Source organism: Eublepharis macularius, chromosome 6 (genome assembly GCF_028583425.1).
Source record: "Eublepharis macularius isolate TG4126 chromosome 6, MPM_Emac_v1.0, whole genome shotgun sequence".
In the NCBI taxonomy this organism is placed as follows: domain Eukaryota; kingdom Metazoa; phylum Chordata; class Lepidosauria; order Squamata; family Eublepharidae; genus Eublepharis; species Eublepharis macularius.
In genome coordinates this window covers 97,567,262-97,580,419 of record NC_072795.1, presented here as the reverse complement: position 1 = coordinate 97,580,419, position 13,158 = coordinate 97,567,262, and the positions used below count along the sequence as shown (strand labels likewise).

Below are 13,158 nucleotides of genomic sequence, written 5' to 3'. Positions count from 1 at the left end.
AATCCTGCTTTGGCACTTTCTCCTTTAACCTTCATCAGTAGACCTTTCAAGTCTTCACTATTTTTTGCCAGTAATGTGGTATCATCTGCATATCTCAAATTGCTAATGTTCCTCCAATTTTTACATCACCTTCTTCTAGATCTAATCCAGCTTTCCATATGATATACTCTGCATAGAGGTTGAACAGGTAGGGAGATAATATGCATCCTTGTTTGACACCCTTGCCAATTGGAAACCATTCTATTTCTCCATATTCTGTCCTGACAGTAGCCTCTTGTCCAGAGTACAGGTTGTGCATCCTTGTTATAGGAATAATATTTCAAAGAAACAGATATATGCAGCCAGAGTCTGAAAGGGATCTAATTAATGAATTAGGATTATCAGAAGAGTACAAATAATGTCATTCTTATCAAGCTGCGCAGCTGGAGAATCTTCATAGGATGGACGGAGAACTGACACTGTAGGTGCTGGTAACAGTGTCATTTTCTGTAGTGTACAATAACTTCAGTAGATGACTGATTAGAAAATGCACAATGTCTTATCACCTGATGATAATTTTCCCAACTTTTGGGGGGGCAGAGATATTATTTTGATGACGTTAGCCTGTACTGGCACAATCCTATCCCACACAGCTGCGCATCACTGCAATGCAAGTCTTTTATGGATCAGGGCAGTAGACCCTTAACTACACTCAATCCCTGATGTTTCTAGCCTTTTTGTTTTGGAATACACTGTATCTAACCATTAGCTTATTGCAGGAGTCCCCAACCTTTTGAACTTGCGGGCACCTTTGGAATTCTGACACAAGAGTGGTAACAACTACAAAACAGATGCTGCAGGAGGCAGAGCCAACCATAAAATTGTTACCACAAGAAGCAGAGCCAACTACTAATGGTCAGGGAGTGCGATGATGTGTAACTCTTCAGGCAGAAGCTGTTTATCTTGATGCCTTTTAAAATGAAGGTATGATGCTGTGGTGGCAGCTGCTGCCAAAAGCACCTTTAAAAAAAATCTGCACAGCCAATCAGATTTGCAATGGCCAGTCAGAAGCCTTGCTGGGCAACAGCCCCATTTTACCTCACTTACTATCTAAAAACACTTGGCAGGCACCAGGAGGAGTGTTGGCAGGTTCCATGGTACCCTGAGGCACCATGTTGGGGATCTCTGGCTTATTCCATCCAAGATTGCAGTCAGTCCATGTTTCTTGTGCTCTGCCTCTTGCTTTTTCTGTGACCTACAGTCAATTGATTCAGTGGCTTGTTTGGAAGTACTGTCATTTCTGCTTAGACTTTGTAGTACAGGGGTTCCCAACATGGTACCCATGGGCGCAATTGTGCCCACTGACACCGTTCCTTGTGCCTGGCAAGTGTTATTAGAAAGTGGGTGGGGCCAAGTCAGGCTTATGCTCAGCAGGGCTTCTGATTGACCACTGGAGAGTTGATTGGCTGTGCAAACTTTTTAAAGCATTGTTTGGCAGAAGTTACTTCCTCAGCTCAAGAATCCTCACTGTGTTACTGCAGGTAAGCTATAGCAGCCATTTAGTGGTAGCCAATTTACTGTTGCACCCACCTTACAGAATTCCAAATGTACCTGTAGGTTCAAAAAGGTTTGGGGCCCCTGTTGTAGTATCAGTCTTCAACTTTATATTTATCCTTAATTCTTATTTGCTGCAACCTCTGAATAAACTATTTCTCTCCTCTGATCCTCCAGCCCCAGCTCAATTCTTCAATGAGGTATCTTGGTTCATCATGCTTTTGTGAAGCTGACTGTCTCCAAAGGAAAATGAAAAAAGATGTGGCTGATTTTGTCCTTTATAATTCATTCTCTCCTCCTTCTCATCTGCCATCTATTTAACTAAGAAACACTACTACACCAGTTTACTTACTTGATTTATAGCTGCCTTTCTCACAGAGACTCAAGGCAGATTACACAATTAAACACAATGCAACGTATCAGTATAATAAAGTACCCCCCCCCCTTTCCCAGGTTACAGTTTTTAAAGAATACATTAGAAAACTATATAATACATACAATAATGTAGGGTATCAAAAGAGGAATGCAATAAAATAGCATAATATATGGACAATGCAATGAAGACTACCTAGAATTTCACAGACAATGAGTACAACCCTGTTCCTTTTATAAAAATCCTCCCCTGAACAATTCTGTTTCATACACTTTGTGGAATGGCAGAAGTCTGGGAGAAGTGGTAGAAGTTGAGGAAGATGCCCCTGGCAAAGGTGGCAACAGTGATGTCACTTTGCCTTCTTGGTTAGTGCATCCTTTCTCCCCAACTCCCATCCAATTTCCCTTCTACCCTTTGCCTTCAAATCCTAGAGCATGGTGCTTACTTTTGTGGTCTCACTTTTCTTTTATCCTATTCTTTCTTTTATCATATTGACTTCCTAAAATCTGGCTTCTACCCTATACACTCATCTGAAACAGTCCTCACCGAAATCACTGATGATGTCTTCACTGCCAAATCAAAACTTTTCTATATTGTCCTCATCCTCCTTGACCTCTTGCTGCCTTTGATATAGGATTGATCATTCCCACCTGAATTACTTTCTTCACAGTCCAACTTTCTGTGATTTTGTCCTCTTCGGGTTTTCTCGATATTTTTCTGATCTCCCGCCCAGTGTCTCCACAGGAGAAAGTTCTTCTGTTAGGGTCTTTTGTCTATTAGGGTCTCCCAGGGATCTGGCCTTGGTCCTCTTCTACTCTTCTTCTACACATTGTCCATGGGATACCTCATCAAATCTGATGGCTTTCAGTAGTACCACCCATAATGGTGACAACCAAATCTCATTCTTTATAATAATAATAATAATAGTACTTTATAATACTTTAAGGTTTAATAACATTCAATTTATACACCACCCTTCAGGATGACTTAACATCCACTCAGAGTGGTTTACAAAATATGTTATTATTATCCCCACAACAAAACACCCTGTGAGGTGGGTGGGGCTGAGAGAGCTAGGAGCTGTGACTGACCCAAGGTCACCCAGCTGGCTTCAAGTGGAGGAGTGAGGAATCAAACCTGGTTCTCCAGGGCCGATTCCAGACGGCCCTCCCCATCCTGAAACGTCGCGCATTGTCGTGCGGAAAACGCGAAATATCGCGTTTTCTCGCGCGAGTTTTGCGCGACGTCGCGCAAAACTCACGCGAGAAAACGCGATATTTCGTGTTTTCCGCACAACGACATGCGACGTTTCGGGATGGGGAGGGCCGTCTGGAATCGGCCCAGATTAGAGTCCATGCTCTTAACCACTACACCAAACTGGCTTTACCATCCAATCCTGCATCTTCAACAGCTAGTTTGATATCTCTGGCTATCTCATTGTCTGCTCAAACTGAATATATCCAAGACTGAACATATCATTGGTCCTCCTAGTCCGTCTTTTCTTAGTATACTTTCCATATTCATTGACAATGTCACCATCCATCCTGTACAACAAGACTGAAACCTTAGCAGCACGAGGGCTCCCTCTATCATATGTGGTGGACGTGTGAGGTAGCTAGGCAGTACTGGGGGGAAATAATAAGAGAAATGAGTGAGATTTTACAATTTCAAGTAAATAAGAACCCAGAACTCCTGCTACTAAACCTGGGAATGGAGGGAATTCCAGCCCATCATAGGACGTTGATATTTTACATGACGGCTGCAGCTAGACTTTTGTATGCGCAAAAATGGAAAGTACAAGAAGTGCCAACTATTGAAGATTGGATTTACAAATTGCTGAATATGGCAGAAATGGATAAAATGACAAGAAAACTGAGAAATCTGGACCCAGGACAGTTTAACACAGATTGGGAGAAGCTGAAACAATATTTGGAGAAGAAATGGGAGGTGGGAGGAGAACTGTGGCAGTTTGAGAATTATTGAAGTATAATAAAATGCAGAGGGGGGTGACTTTACCGGGGGGGAGAAGAGGTAAAAATGAACTTCTAAGCAGTTATGTTATTAGATTGATATATATAGAATAATAAACAGAATATTGATAGAATATAACTAATCATAAGGGTTAACTATAAGGATTGACTAACTAATAATATTTTCTTTCTGATTTTGTACAATATACCAAACTGAATATGTTTATATGAAGGTATATATGAGTCAAATTGATTGATATCATATATAGATCCATGATTGAAGGGAATAGAAATATCAATGTAAAAATATAACTAAAACAGAAAGAAGAAGATAGAATGAATAATATATAGAGTATAAGTTAAGTGGGTTGATTTATATGATTGTATGGCTTATATAGTTTACATAGTTTACGTTATACAGAAATATCTGAAAACGGAATTATGGGATAAATTGTTTATCCATTATGGGTATAGAGCACTAAAAATAGTTAAAGAAGTATTGCTTAGAATAAAAGGAGAATATACATTTGATTAGATAGAGGAATATATAAAGAGTAAGGGAAAAGGGACAAAGGGTTGGAAAACTGTTGGAAGTCAACAAAAAAGGGGGGGAAAGGGAGGGGGTTAGAAATTGGGAAATGGGAAAATTGACTGTGATGTGTAAATATATGATCCTAACCCAATAAAAATTTTTTCAAAAAAAAAAAGACTGAAACCTTAGCTTTGCCTTTAACTCCTCTATCTCTTTAGCTCCCCATATTCAGTGTGTTGTCAAATTTCATCACTCTTAATTTTACAATACTGTAAAAACATGGCTCTTCATTTCCATGCCCTTGGTTTATGTTCTGATCATCTCTAGCTGTGAATTTTGCAATTTTATTCTCCCTGTTTTCCCCTTTTTGCACCTCAGCTTCCTCACCTCTATCCACTATTCTGTTCCAAAAAAACCCCTCCCTTCTTGTGTTGTTCTGACCTTGTGATGCCCCTCATTAATTTTTTGTATCCTTATACATCCCTGCTCAAGACTTGCTTAGCTCTGCACCACCCGGCATTTAAAGGTATTCAGCTCTCTCGTATGATTTACTCTGACTTACTCCTTGCAGCTCCTATTCCTAGAAACTGCTTACCAAAACACATGTGAGATGCCACCTCTCTCACCTCAAACTCCTTATTAAAACTCATCTTTTCTGTTAGTCTCAGGGACAACCCATTAGATACCCACTCCTACTGAAGTTGTTTAAGTATGTGTTACTGAAATGAAACAAATTGGCCTTTTTTGAATTCTGTGAAGCATCACGCACATTGATGGCACTAAATAAATAAATATCTTAGGAAATCCTGCCCCCCCTCTCTCTCTAGTTGCTTAAACTACTGCATGTACCTGTAATATGAAATCAGTGTATTGCATCAGTATATGCATTACAGTTATTTCATAAATTGGACTGGAAAGACCTGCATTCAAATCCTCACTTTGTCATGAACTTAGCAGCCTTGGACCAGTCACTATATCTCAGCCTAACCTATCTCACATAGTTCTTGAAAGGATAAAATGGGGATGTAGGATGAAAACACATACAGCACCCAGGTGGAAAGGCAGGATAAAAATGTGTGCAACAATCACAGTACATTGATTTTTTCCTTCATTTCTTTACCCATGTCTGCCCTATTCATAAATAAAATAATGGATGGGTCTCATTTTAGCAATCAAAAAAGTTCGTGTCCGAGGGGAGCTAAGCCCTCCCACCTCCCAATAATCCAGGGATCCCCAACGTGGCACCTATGGGCACCATTGTGCCTGCTGACATTGCTGGCGATGGTGGAATTAGATGGTGATATTAGTGTAATTTACATTGTCCAAGATCATCAGTTCATCGGACTATTTGAAATACAGAATTTCTTAATCATACTTCACTTTCTAAGCCAGTGAAGAACAGCATTTACTAATTTCACAATGAATATTTATTATGCAGTAGACAGAATAAGAATAAAATTATTTTTTGAAGTAGTAACACAGCAGAAGACTTACTTGTGGCATCCAATTCCAGGGGGAAGCTCTTTAATTCTGTTATACCGCAGATCCAGCCAAATAAGATTTGGCACGTGCTGAAAAAAATCCTCAGGAATCACCGACAGGGCATTTCCTTCCAGATGCAGATGCTGAGACAAAAATATATTCCATGTACGCATTTGAAAATTCAGCAATGTTAGACTGCTTAGTGTACAATTCATGCATATATAGCAAATATGTAAAATTTTATTTAACAATTATGTGAGTAATTTTTCAGGATTGTATATAGAATTATTGAAATGTAAAATGCATATTTAATTTGTTTAATCTCTTATAAACTTTAAGAAAGTGGAGGAGACAAATTTTAAAAATGTAAGGTTTTAAAAACCTACAATTCAACTATTCTCTAAAGAGTATACACATTAATAATTTGTGCAATATCTGAGAAACTTACTTTCAGGTTTAGTAAATTATATATATCGTTAGTTAGATGCTGCAGATCCTTTCTGCTCAAATCCAGAGAGACTGAAGAATTAGACAAGTCCTCAACAGACTTGCTGATACATCTCAAGGAGGCAGAAGTAGAACCACTCTTCTCTTTTTTTTGCTCATTCTGAAGGTTATCATCACCACAAGTTTCTGTGGAAGACCACTTTTCCTCCATTTGATGATAATGTACTTAGGCTAAACCAAAAAATTCAAGTTCATAATTCAAAGATAAACAGTGTAAAAATTAGCATAGTTATTTTTTTAAAGGAATATGCCAACATACACCCCCCCACACACAATATGCTGCCTACAACAGGAGAGCAGATGAGGTAACTCAACAGTCTAACAGCTTGTATGGGCAACCTCTCTTCAGGGCAACAGCAACTGTTCCCTTTGCACTGCGGTAATACTTAGGCCCCCAGTAATGTAATAGTAATAACTGTACAAAAAATAATGGGGGAAAGAGGGCAGGGATTTGATGAAGTGGAAATATACTTGCATCAGGGGGGTTCTGAACACTTGAATAACATCCTTTGGAGAAGGCAATGAGAGATGTGCATTATAATGGGGAGATAACATTCAAAGAAATAAAAAATAGATTTATTGCAGCTGGAGGAAGATGACATTGCACTATTTTTTTTCATTTCAAAGGACTACACTGTCTGGATGTAATACTAATAAAACAGATAAACTCATATTTTACTGACAAATACTAATTGCATTGTGATGGACAGGACTGGTTCTAGCTCCACCTCTCCTGAGTGGGCAGAACGCTAGGCCCATGACAGTTGGAGCCCATTAGAAGGGAGTTAGAGAAAGAAGGGGTTTGAACACTGTTTAGGGAGGCCGCAGAAAAGTAGTGGCTGTTAATCTTTTCTGTTACATAGTAATCATTCCCTGTTTAGCCACAATAATATGATTTTTGAAAATATTCACTCCCATGTTTAATCTTATAAATAAAAGTTCTGTTTTGTATCTGTACCTGGCTGGTCTGAAGTTGTTAGCTGAGGGGAAATAACACACAAACATACACCTCAAACACTCTGGTCACACAGGCCAAGTTTGAGTATATGGTGGTAGTGTATATACGGGAAGTAAACACTGAGTTCCCTGTCCCCACAGTAGCCCTAGGCAGTAGCTGGTGGAAAGGAAGTAAATATAGGGAACTGGATGCCTGTTTGGTAGAGCCTCTGGAAGAGGAAAGAGGGGACCGTGTGGATATGAGTCAAGGCTCTCTGCCTGAAAATTAAAGGTTAGACAGATGGTGTGTTCTTCTGACTGCCCTTAATTGCTTGGGAAGCCCCCAGACCTGTGAAGAGAGGTTATGGAGGGCATGGGTAGTGGTGTGTAAAAGGGTCATATATATACTTTTTAAAACAGTAACAAATACACCATAGCGTTGCCAGCTCCAGGTTGGGAAATTCCTGGAGATCTGGGGGGTGGAGCCAGGAGAGGGTGGGTGCTGGAGAGGGGAGGGACCTCAGGTGGGTATAATGCCACAGAGCCTACCTTCCAAGGCAGCCATTTTCTCCAGGGGAACTGAGCTCTGTTGCCTGGAGATGAGTTGTAATTCCGGGAGATCTCCAGCCACCACCTGGAGACTGGCAACCCTAATACACCACGAGGAAGAGAGAGCTGTTTCCCATTTTCATTGATGTCAAGTGCAATAGGTACCATTGACTGTCATGCAAAACTATCAAAACTCTTCTGGCTATGGATTTCAAATTTTAGCCAGTGTCTCCTGAGGCACTACAGTGGAATGCATCTGGAGGGGAATGTCTGTATATTCCCATACTCCTATACCTCGCCCTTGAGGTGAGGTGCAGCATTGCTCCCTCTTAACTATATCACACTCTGCAGTTCACTTATTTTATTAATTAATTTATTATTTATTTATGTACTTTATAGTCTGCCTTTCTCACTGAGACTCAAGATGGATTACATAGTGTGAGATTAGTATAATCGGTAGCAAGGACACGGGCAGGTAATTCCATACTGTGTCAAGGACAATTCCATAAACAATGTCATAGGGTAAATAAATACAAGTTTACAAAGACAGCATTAGCAAGGATTCAATATAGAGTTGAAGAATTGCTGAAACAGAACATAATCAATTCTAGGACTGACATTAGACAAAATGAAGCACAGGTAGTTTATAGGAGTACATATTTAAAGCAACAGATAATATGTAATGTACATATATATACATGTAATGTATAACAGATAATATTTTGTTCTGGAGAACTCAACAGGAGCCACTGAGAACAAAGCCCTATCTCCTCTAGGGTTGCTAACAGCTAGCGGGGGGGGGGGGGCGGGCGGACCTGTCTGGTAAGTTGTGTGTCTGTGTGTCCCCCCCCCTCCTTTCAGTAGGGCAGTTGCCGAAATCAAAAGGCAAGACTTTTCCCCCAAAGCCATTTTTAGGCTGTATATCTTAGGTGAATAAGCAGCCATTGTGCCGGAATCCACTCTCAGACCTAGTAAAAATTACTGGGCTTCAGCCCAGGACCTGCTAGAACCTGCTAGGCTGTGCCCCTGGTTACACTCCTAGGTCCTCTGTGAATTTCATACCAATAATTATCTAGATACAAATTTTTATTTCAGAAGTTGGTGATCCCATACATAGCTCACGTCTATCAGCACAATCTTGCTCTGTGTTCATGTTCTTGGGCCTGGTCAACATAAGTGACAGAATAAGACAACAAAATATTGAAGCCGCAAAGTGGATCGGACCACTTCAGGCTTCATGTGGATAACACCAATTTTGAATATTCCCCTATGTAAAACACCCTGCAAATAAAAATCTATCACATCAGTGCCCATTCCCTGCTGCACTATTATTCTACTTGCAGGGAAGTTGACAGGCAGTTATTCACCATCTGCAGCCCAATGTGGTACAAGCTTTTCTGTTACCTCAGAATTCTATTTGTCATGTGCAGATCAGGTTTCAGCTATGCAGATCATGACAAAGAGATAATGATGGGAGTTGGTATAGATCTAGATAATGAGACTCTCACTGGGATGGCCCAGGCTAGCCCAATCTCATCAATCTTGGAAGCTAAGCAGGGTCAGCCCTGATTAGTACTTGGATGGGAGACCAAAAAGGAAGTCCAGGGTGCCTACAAAGAGGCAGGTAATGGTAAACTGCCTTTATTCATCTCTTATATTAAAAACCCAATGGAAGCACCATAAGTCAGCTCTGACTTTATGGCACTTTAGACAGAGACCAAAGTTGAGAGAAATTATCTAGTATGCTACATATCTTTCTGGCATTCCTTCCTACCTCCACCAAAATTGTTACATCTTGGCTACTATTTTCAGTTACCTTTTCTTTTTCCTGCTCTAGGGCTTTTAGGTGTTCTGCCAGCATTCAACACTTGAGTTTTCGTGTGTTTTTATGGTTATCCAGGCTGTGCATGAACAATGAACAGTCAATAATAACAGTATCTCAAAATAATCTATTTTATCTGACAAACAAAATTAACTGAACAAAATAAATTTTGCCTCCCTGTTTTACTCTTCATAGTGTAGTCTTCATGCTACCATACTAAAACTGTGTTCTCAGTTTTCAAATCCAGATCCTGTAAAAGCATTCTTTTGCTTTGCTCATACCACCATATACCATATGCTTTCATTTCACCCCCTCAAAACCTCTCTCCCTTTATTATGTACAGTAAGAGCCCTTGTAAGAGCATTCATTTTCTATGACAAGAGCCCTTACCTCAAGCCATTAATTCACATTTGTTCCTGTTGCTGGTCCTCATTCACAATATTCCAAAGAAATAAACTATGGAAATGAAATAACAACAAGAGTAAATAATGAGAGAGAGAGAGAGCATGTGGAAGATAATTAACTTCAAAGATTCTATCATGTTAATAAATTGCATAAATCCTTTCTTTCATGCAGGGTTCAGGCCTGATAAGATCCAGTCAAGCACTCTATGATTTCACAGGTTCTCTTAACAGAAATTAGCTATGCTTTAGCTGATACATGATCCCGAGAAGGCATTCTTGCTTTGTAAATTTAACACCTCATTAGACCATATAGGTTCTTGTTTGTTAGTCTGTTTTTTTTAGCATGCATGCCTGAGCTACAGACTCATCAGAATCCTCCCAAAGAATCCTCATCTTAATAGACAGAATATCTTAAAGATGGGTTGGAATGCATAGTAGTACTTTGGGATCTTTCCATCAGTTGTTGCTTGTCCACATTCCAAATTGAGACCAAGGTGCAGCAGCAAAGCAGGAATTAAAATGCTTCCTGTTAGGCAAAGGATGCATGCAACATTTCTGCTCATCTCCAAACTCTCTGGAAGACAAGAACTCTCCAGGCCCTGAGGCTTTAAATACTCCCTGGCTCCCTTTGCTGTCTGTGGGCCCTTAATCAATACAAAACCAAGTAATGACATATAGAGCTGAACCTACATGTATATAATCACATGCAACAACTACATATAATTGACTGCAGCTTCGCAGCACCGTATACACACACAACTGCAATAATCATGCATGACATGCATTTTTCCTCCCACATGGTAGTAGCTCTGTTAGTGTAGGAATACATGAAGCGGCCCACTGTTTGGGGGCAGAGAATAATGGACGAAGCTAAAGTTGGTTCTCAGTTCCTAGTTCCTTATTCGCAGACCAGTTCCCAGTTCCTAGTTCCTTATTACCCCAAAACAAAGACTATAGGAGCACATATCCTACATCTCCATATTCAGTGGACTCTCACCTCTAAGTGGACATGGGTCCTCCTACAAAGCCTAGTTCTTGAGTTAACAGCTTCAAAGTAGGGTAAGAGATAGCAAGCTCTCTGCACCCCCCAAAAATCTGGCATGGCCCCACATCACACAGCCCTGTGCTCACTAGACAGTCCCCTACAACCAGACAGCTGCTGGTGCCCATCCAAACACTGGTTCTGGAGCTAGGGCCTCCTGTTTGGGCTGCTTTGGGAAAGGAGTGTTTGTATTGGGGCCCAGCACACATCTCCTTGTAGGGGACAGCCTCTGTAGGGCTGAGTAATACAGGGAGATCCAAAGATTGTTGGGGGTGCAATCTTCTCTCTTCCTGCCTGTGCATTTCTCTTGGGGGAAGCCTACTTTGGAGCAGATGCTCCAAAGAATTTCACATCAACCCGGTAAAGTAGGTTAGGCTGAGAGTGTGTGACTTGCCAGAGGTAACTCTGGTTCCACTTCTCTTCCCCAAACAGGCTTGTGTGGGACTGCCCAATAAGAGCTCCTCTCTCCAGAACCAGTCTTTCAATCCCTTCCAGGCTATGCCTTGTTGTAGGATCTGGGACATCCAGGTTCAAATCCTCACTGAGCCATGGAAGCTTGCTGGGTGACTTTGAGCCAGATATACACCCTTGCAGGCCTCCCACAAGTATCACTGATCTCCACACAACAAAGACCATTCCCCTTGGAACAAATGGCTGCTTTGGAGGGTGGATTCTATGGCATTCATTATACCTAGCTGATTTCCCTGCTCTCCCCCTAACCTGGCTTCACCAGGCTCCAACCCCCAATTCTCCAGGAATTTCCTAACCCAGAGCTGGCAACCATACACTCTCAGAGCATCTTGCCTCACAAGGTTGTTGTGAAGGCAAAATGGAGGGGAAGAGAATGATGTACAGTGCTTTGGGTCACCATTGTTGAGAAAGGCAGGATGTAATAGAAATAAATAATATTTTGTTTTAGGCAATTGTACATGTAAGAAAAATCCTGTTGTTTTTTTAAATTCCTCTGAGAGTCCAAAGAAAATAAAAGTAAGAATGAAAGTCACCCTTGACTAATTTCTGACATCCAGATGTTAAAAGTGCTGTGCCGGTAATTAACCATTTCCCCACTGACATGTGAATTTCTGGACTCTGGATCAAAGCAGATTAAGATGAAGGGGTCTGCGCCATTTGGTCAAAAGTATACAGCCCCTGACATCTTTCTATAATATAACTGGGCTTTGTCTGCAAATAAGGAACTAGGAACTGCAAATAAAGAACTGGCAACTGGTCTGTGAATAAGAAAGTAGGAACTGCCTACGAGGAACTGGGAACCAACTTCAGCGTCATGAATAATGGGAAATTGTTTACACACGGGATAGGGGGGCAGAAGAGAAACAATTACATTAAGACTGAATGATGTAACGCGAGATCAGAAAGCTCCCCCCCCCCTTTCCTGTATTCTCATTCTCAACCCCTTTAGTTTAAATACTGTAATAAGCTCCTGCGCACAAACGCAGTAAGATGTTTAAGGTGCAGCAAAGCATTACCAAAAAATCCTCGCACGGTGCAGATTTATTTGCCAGATAATCCCCCCACACATACACACAATACTGCCCCTTCCCTTGCTTATAATGCCCCAGCCAGCCCAGTTTCTGACCCACCTGTTCCCCAGGCTTCAAGGGACGCCGGGTAAGTCGGGGGATGAGCTCCCTCTAAAGCTAGACACCCCTCCCCCCCCCACTGTTTTTCTTTCTTTATGTCGTGACCAAAATGCAACAAACAGGCCGCAGGCAGCAGCTGCCGAGGTCGCCATAGCAACGCTCAAGCACCCGGGAAAGCGCAGGAGGCGGCCCCTCCTTGCCTCATCGGCGCTGCGAGGGGAGGAGGCGAGAGCTGCGAGGGGAGGGTTCGCCTGCTCTGGGCCACTTGACCGAGCCTTCGCCTCCTTCGCATAGGAGGAGGGTTGCCTTGCCCGCCCCACCCCTCTCCCCAACGCCGGCTTCCTTCAATTCCCGTTATTTTAAAATCAGAATTTTCGAATATGACACAAAAAGAGGAGGAAGGGAAG

At 41.4% G+C, this 13,158-nt stretch overlaps 1 protein-coding gene across 1 annotated transcript in view; it reads right to left on the bottom strand.

Moving 5' to 3' along the window:
* Nucleotides 1–12,808, bottom strand: part of LRRC27 (leucine rich repeat containing 27) — a 62,965-nt gene extending 50,157 nt beyond the window's left edge. The window contains exons 1-5 of the mRNA XM_054983596.1: nucleotides 12,752–12,808; nucleotides 10,095–10,160; nucleotides 7,883–7,983; nucleotides 6,339–6,568; nucleotides 5,903–6,033 (exon numbers count right to left, since the gene is read on the bottom strand). Of these exons, the coding sequence (XP_054839571.1) occupies nucleotides 5,903–6,033; nucleotides 6,339–6,548 (341 nt within the window). The 5' untranslated portion in view covers nucleotides 6,549–6,568; nucleotides 7,883–7,983; nucleotides 10,095–10,160; nucleotides 12,752–12,808. The remainder of the gene's footprint in view (nucleotides 1–5,902; nucleotides 6,034–6,338; nucleotides 6,569–7,882; nucleotides 7,984–10,094; nucleotides 10,161–12,751) is intronic.
* Between the last annotated feature and the right edge of the window lie 350 nt (nucleotides 12,809–13,158).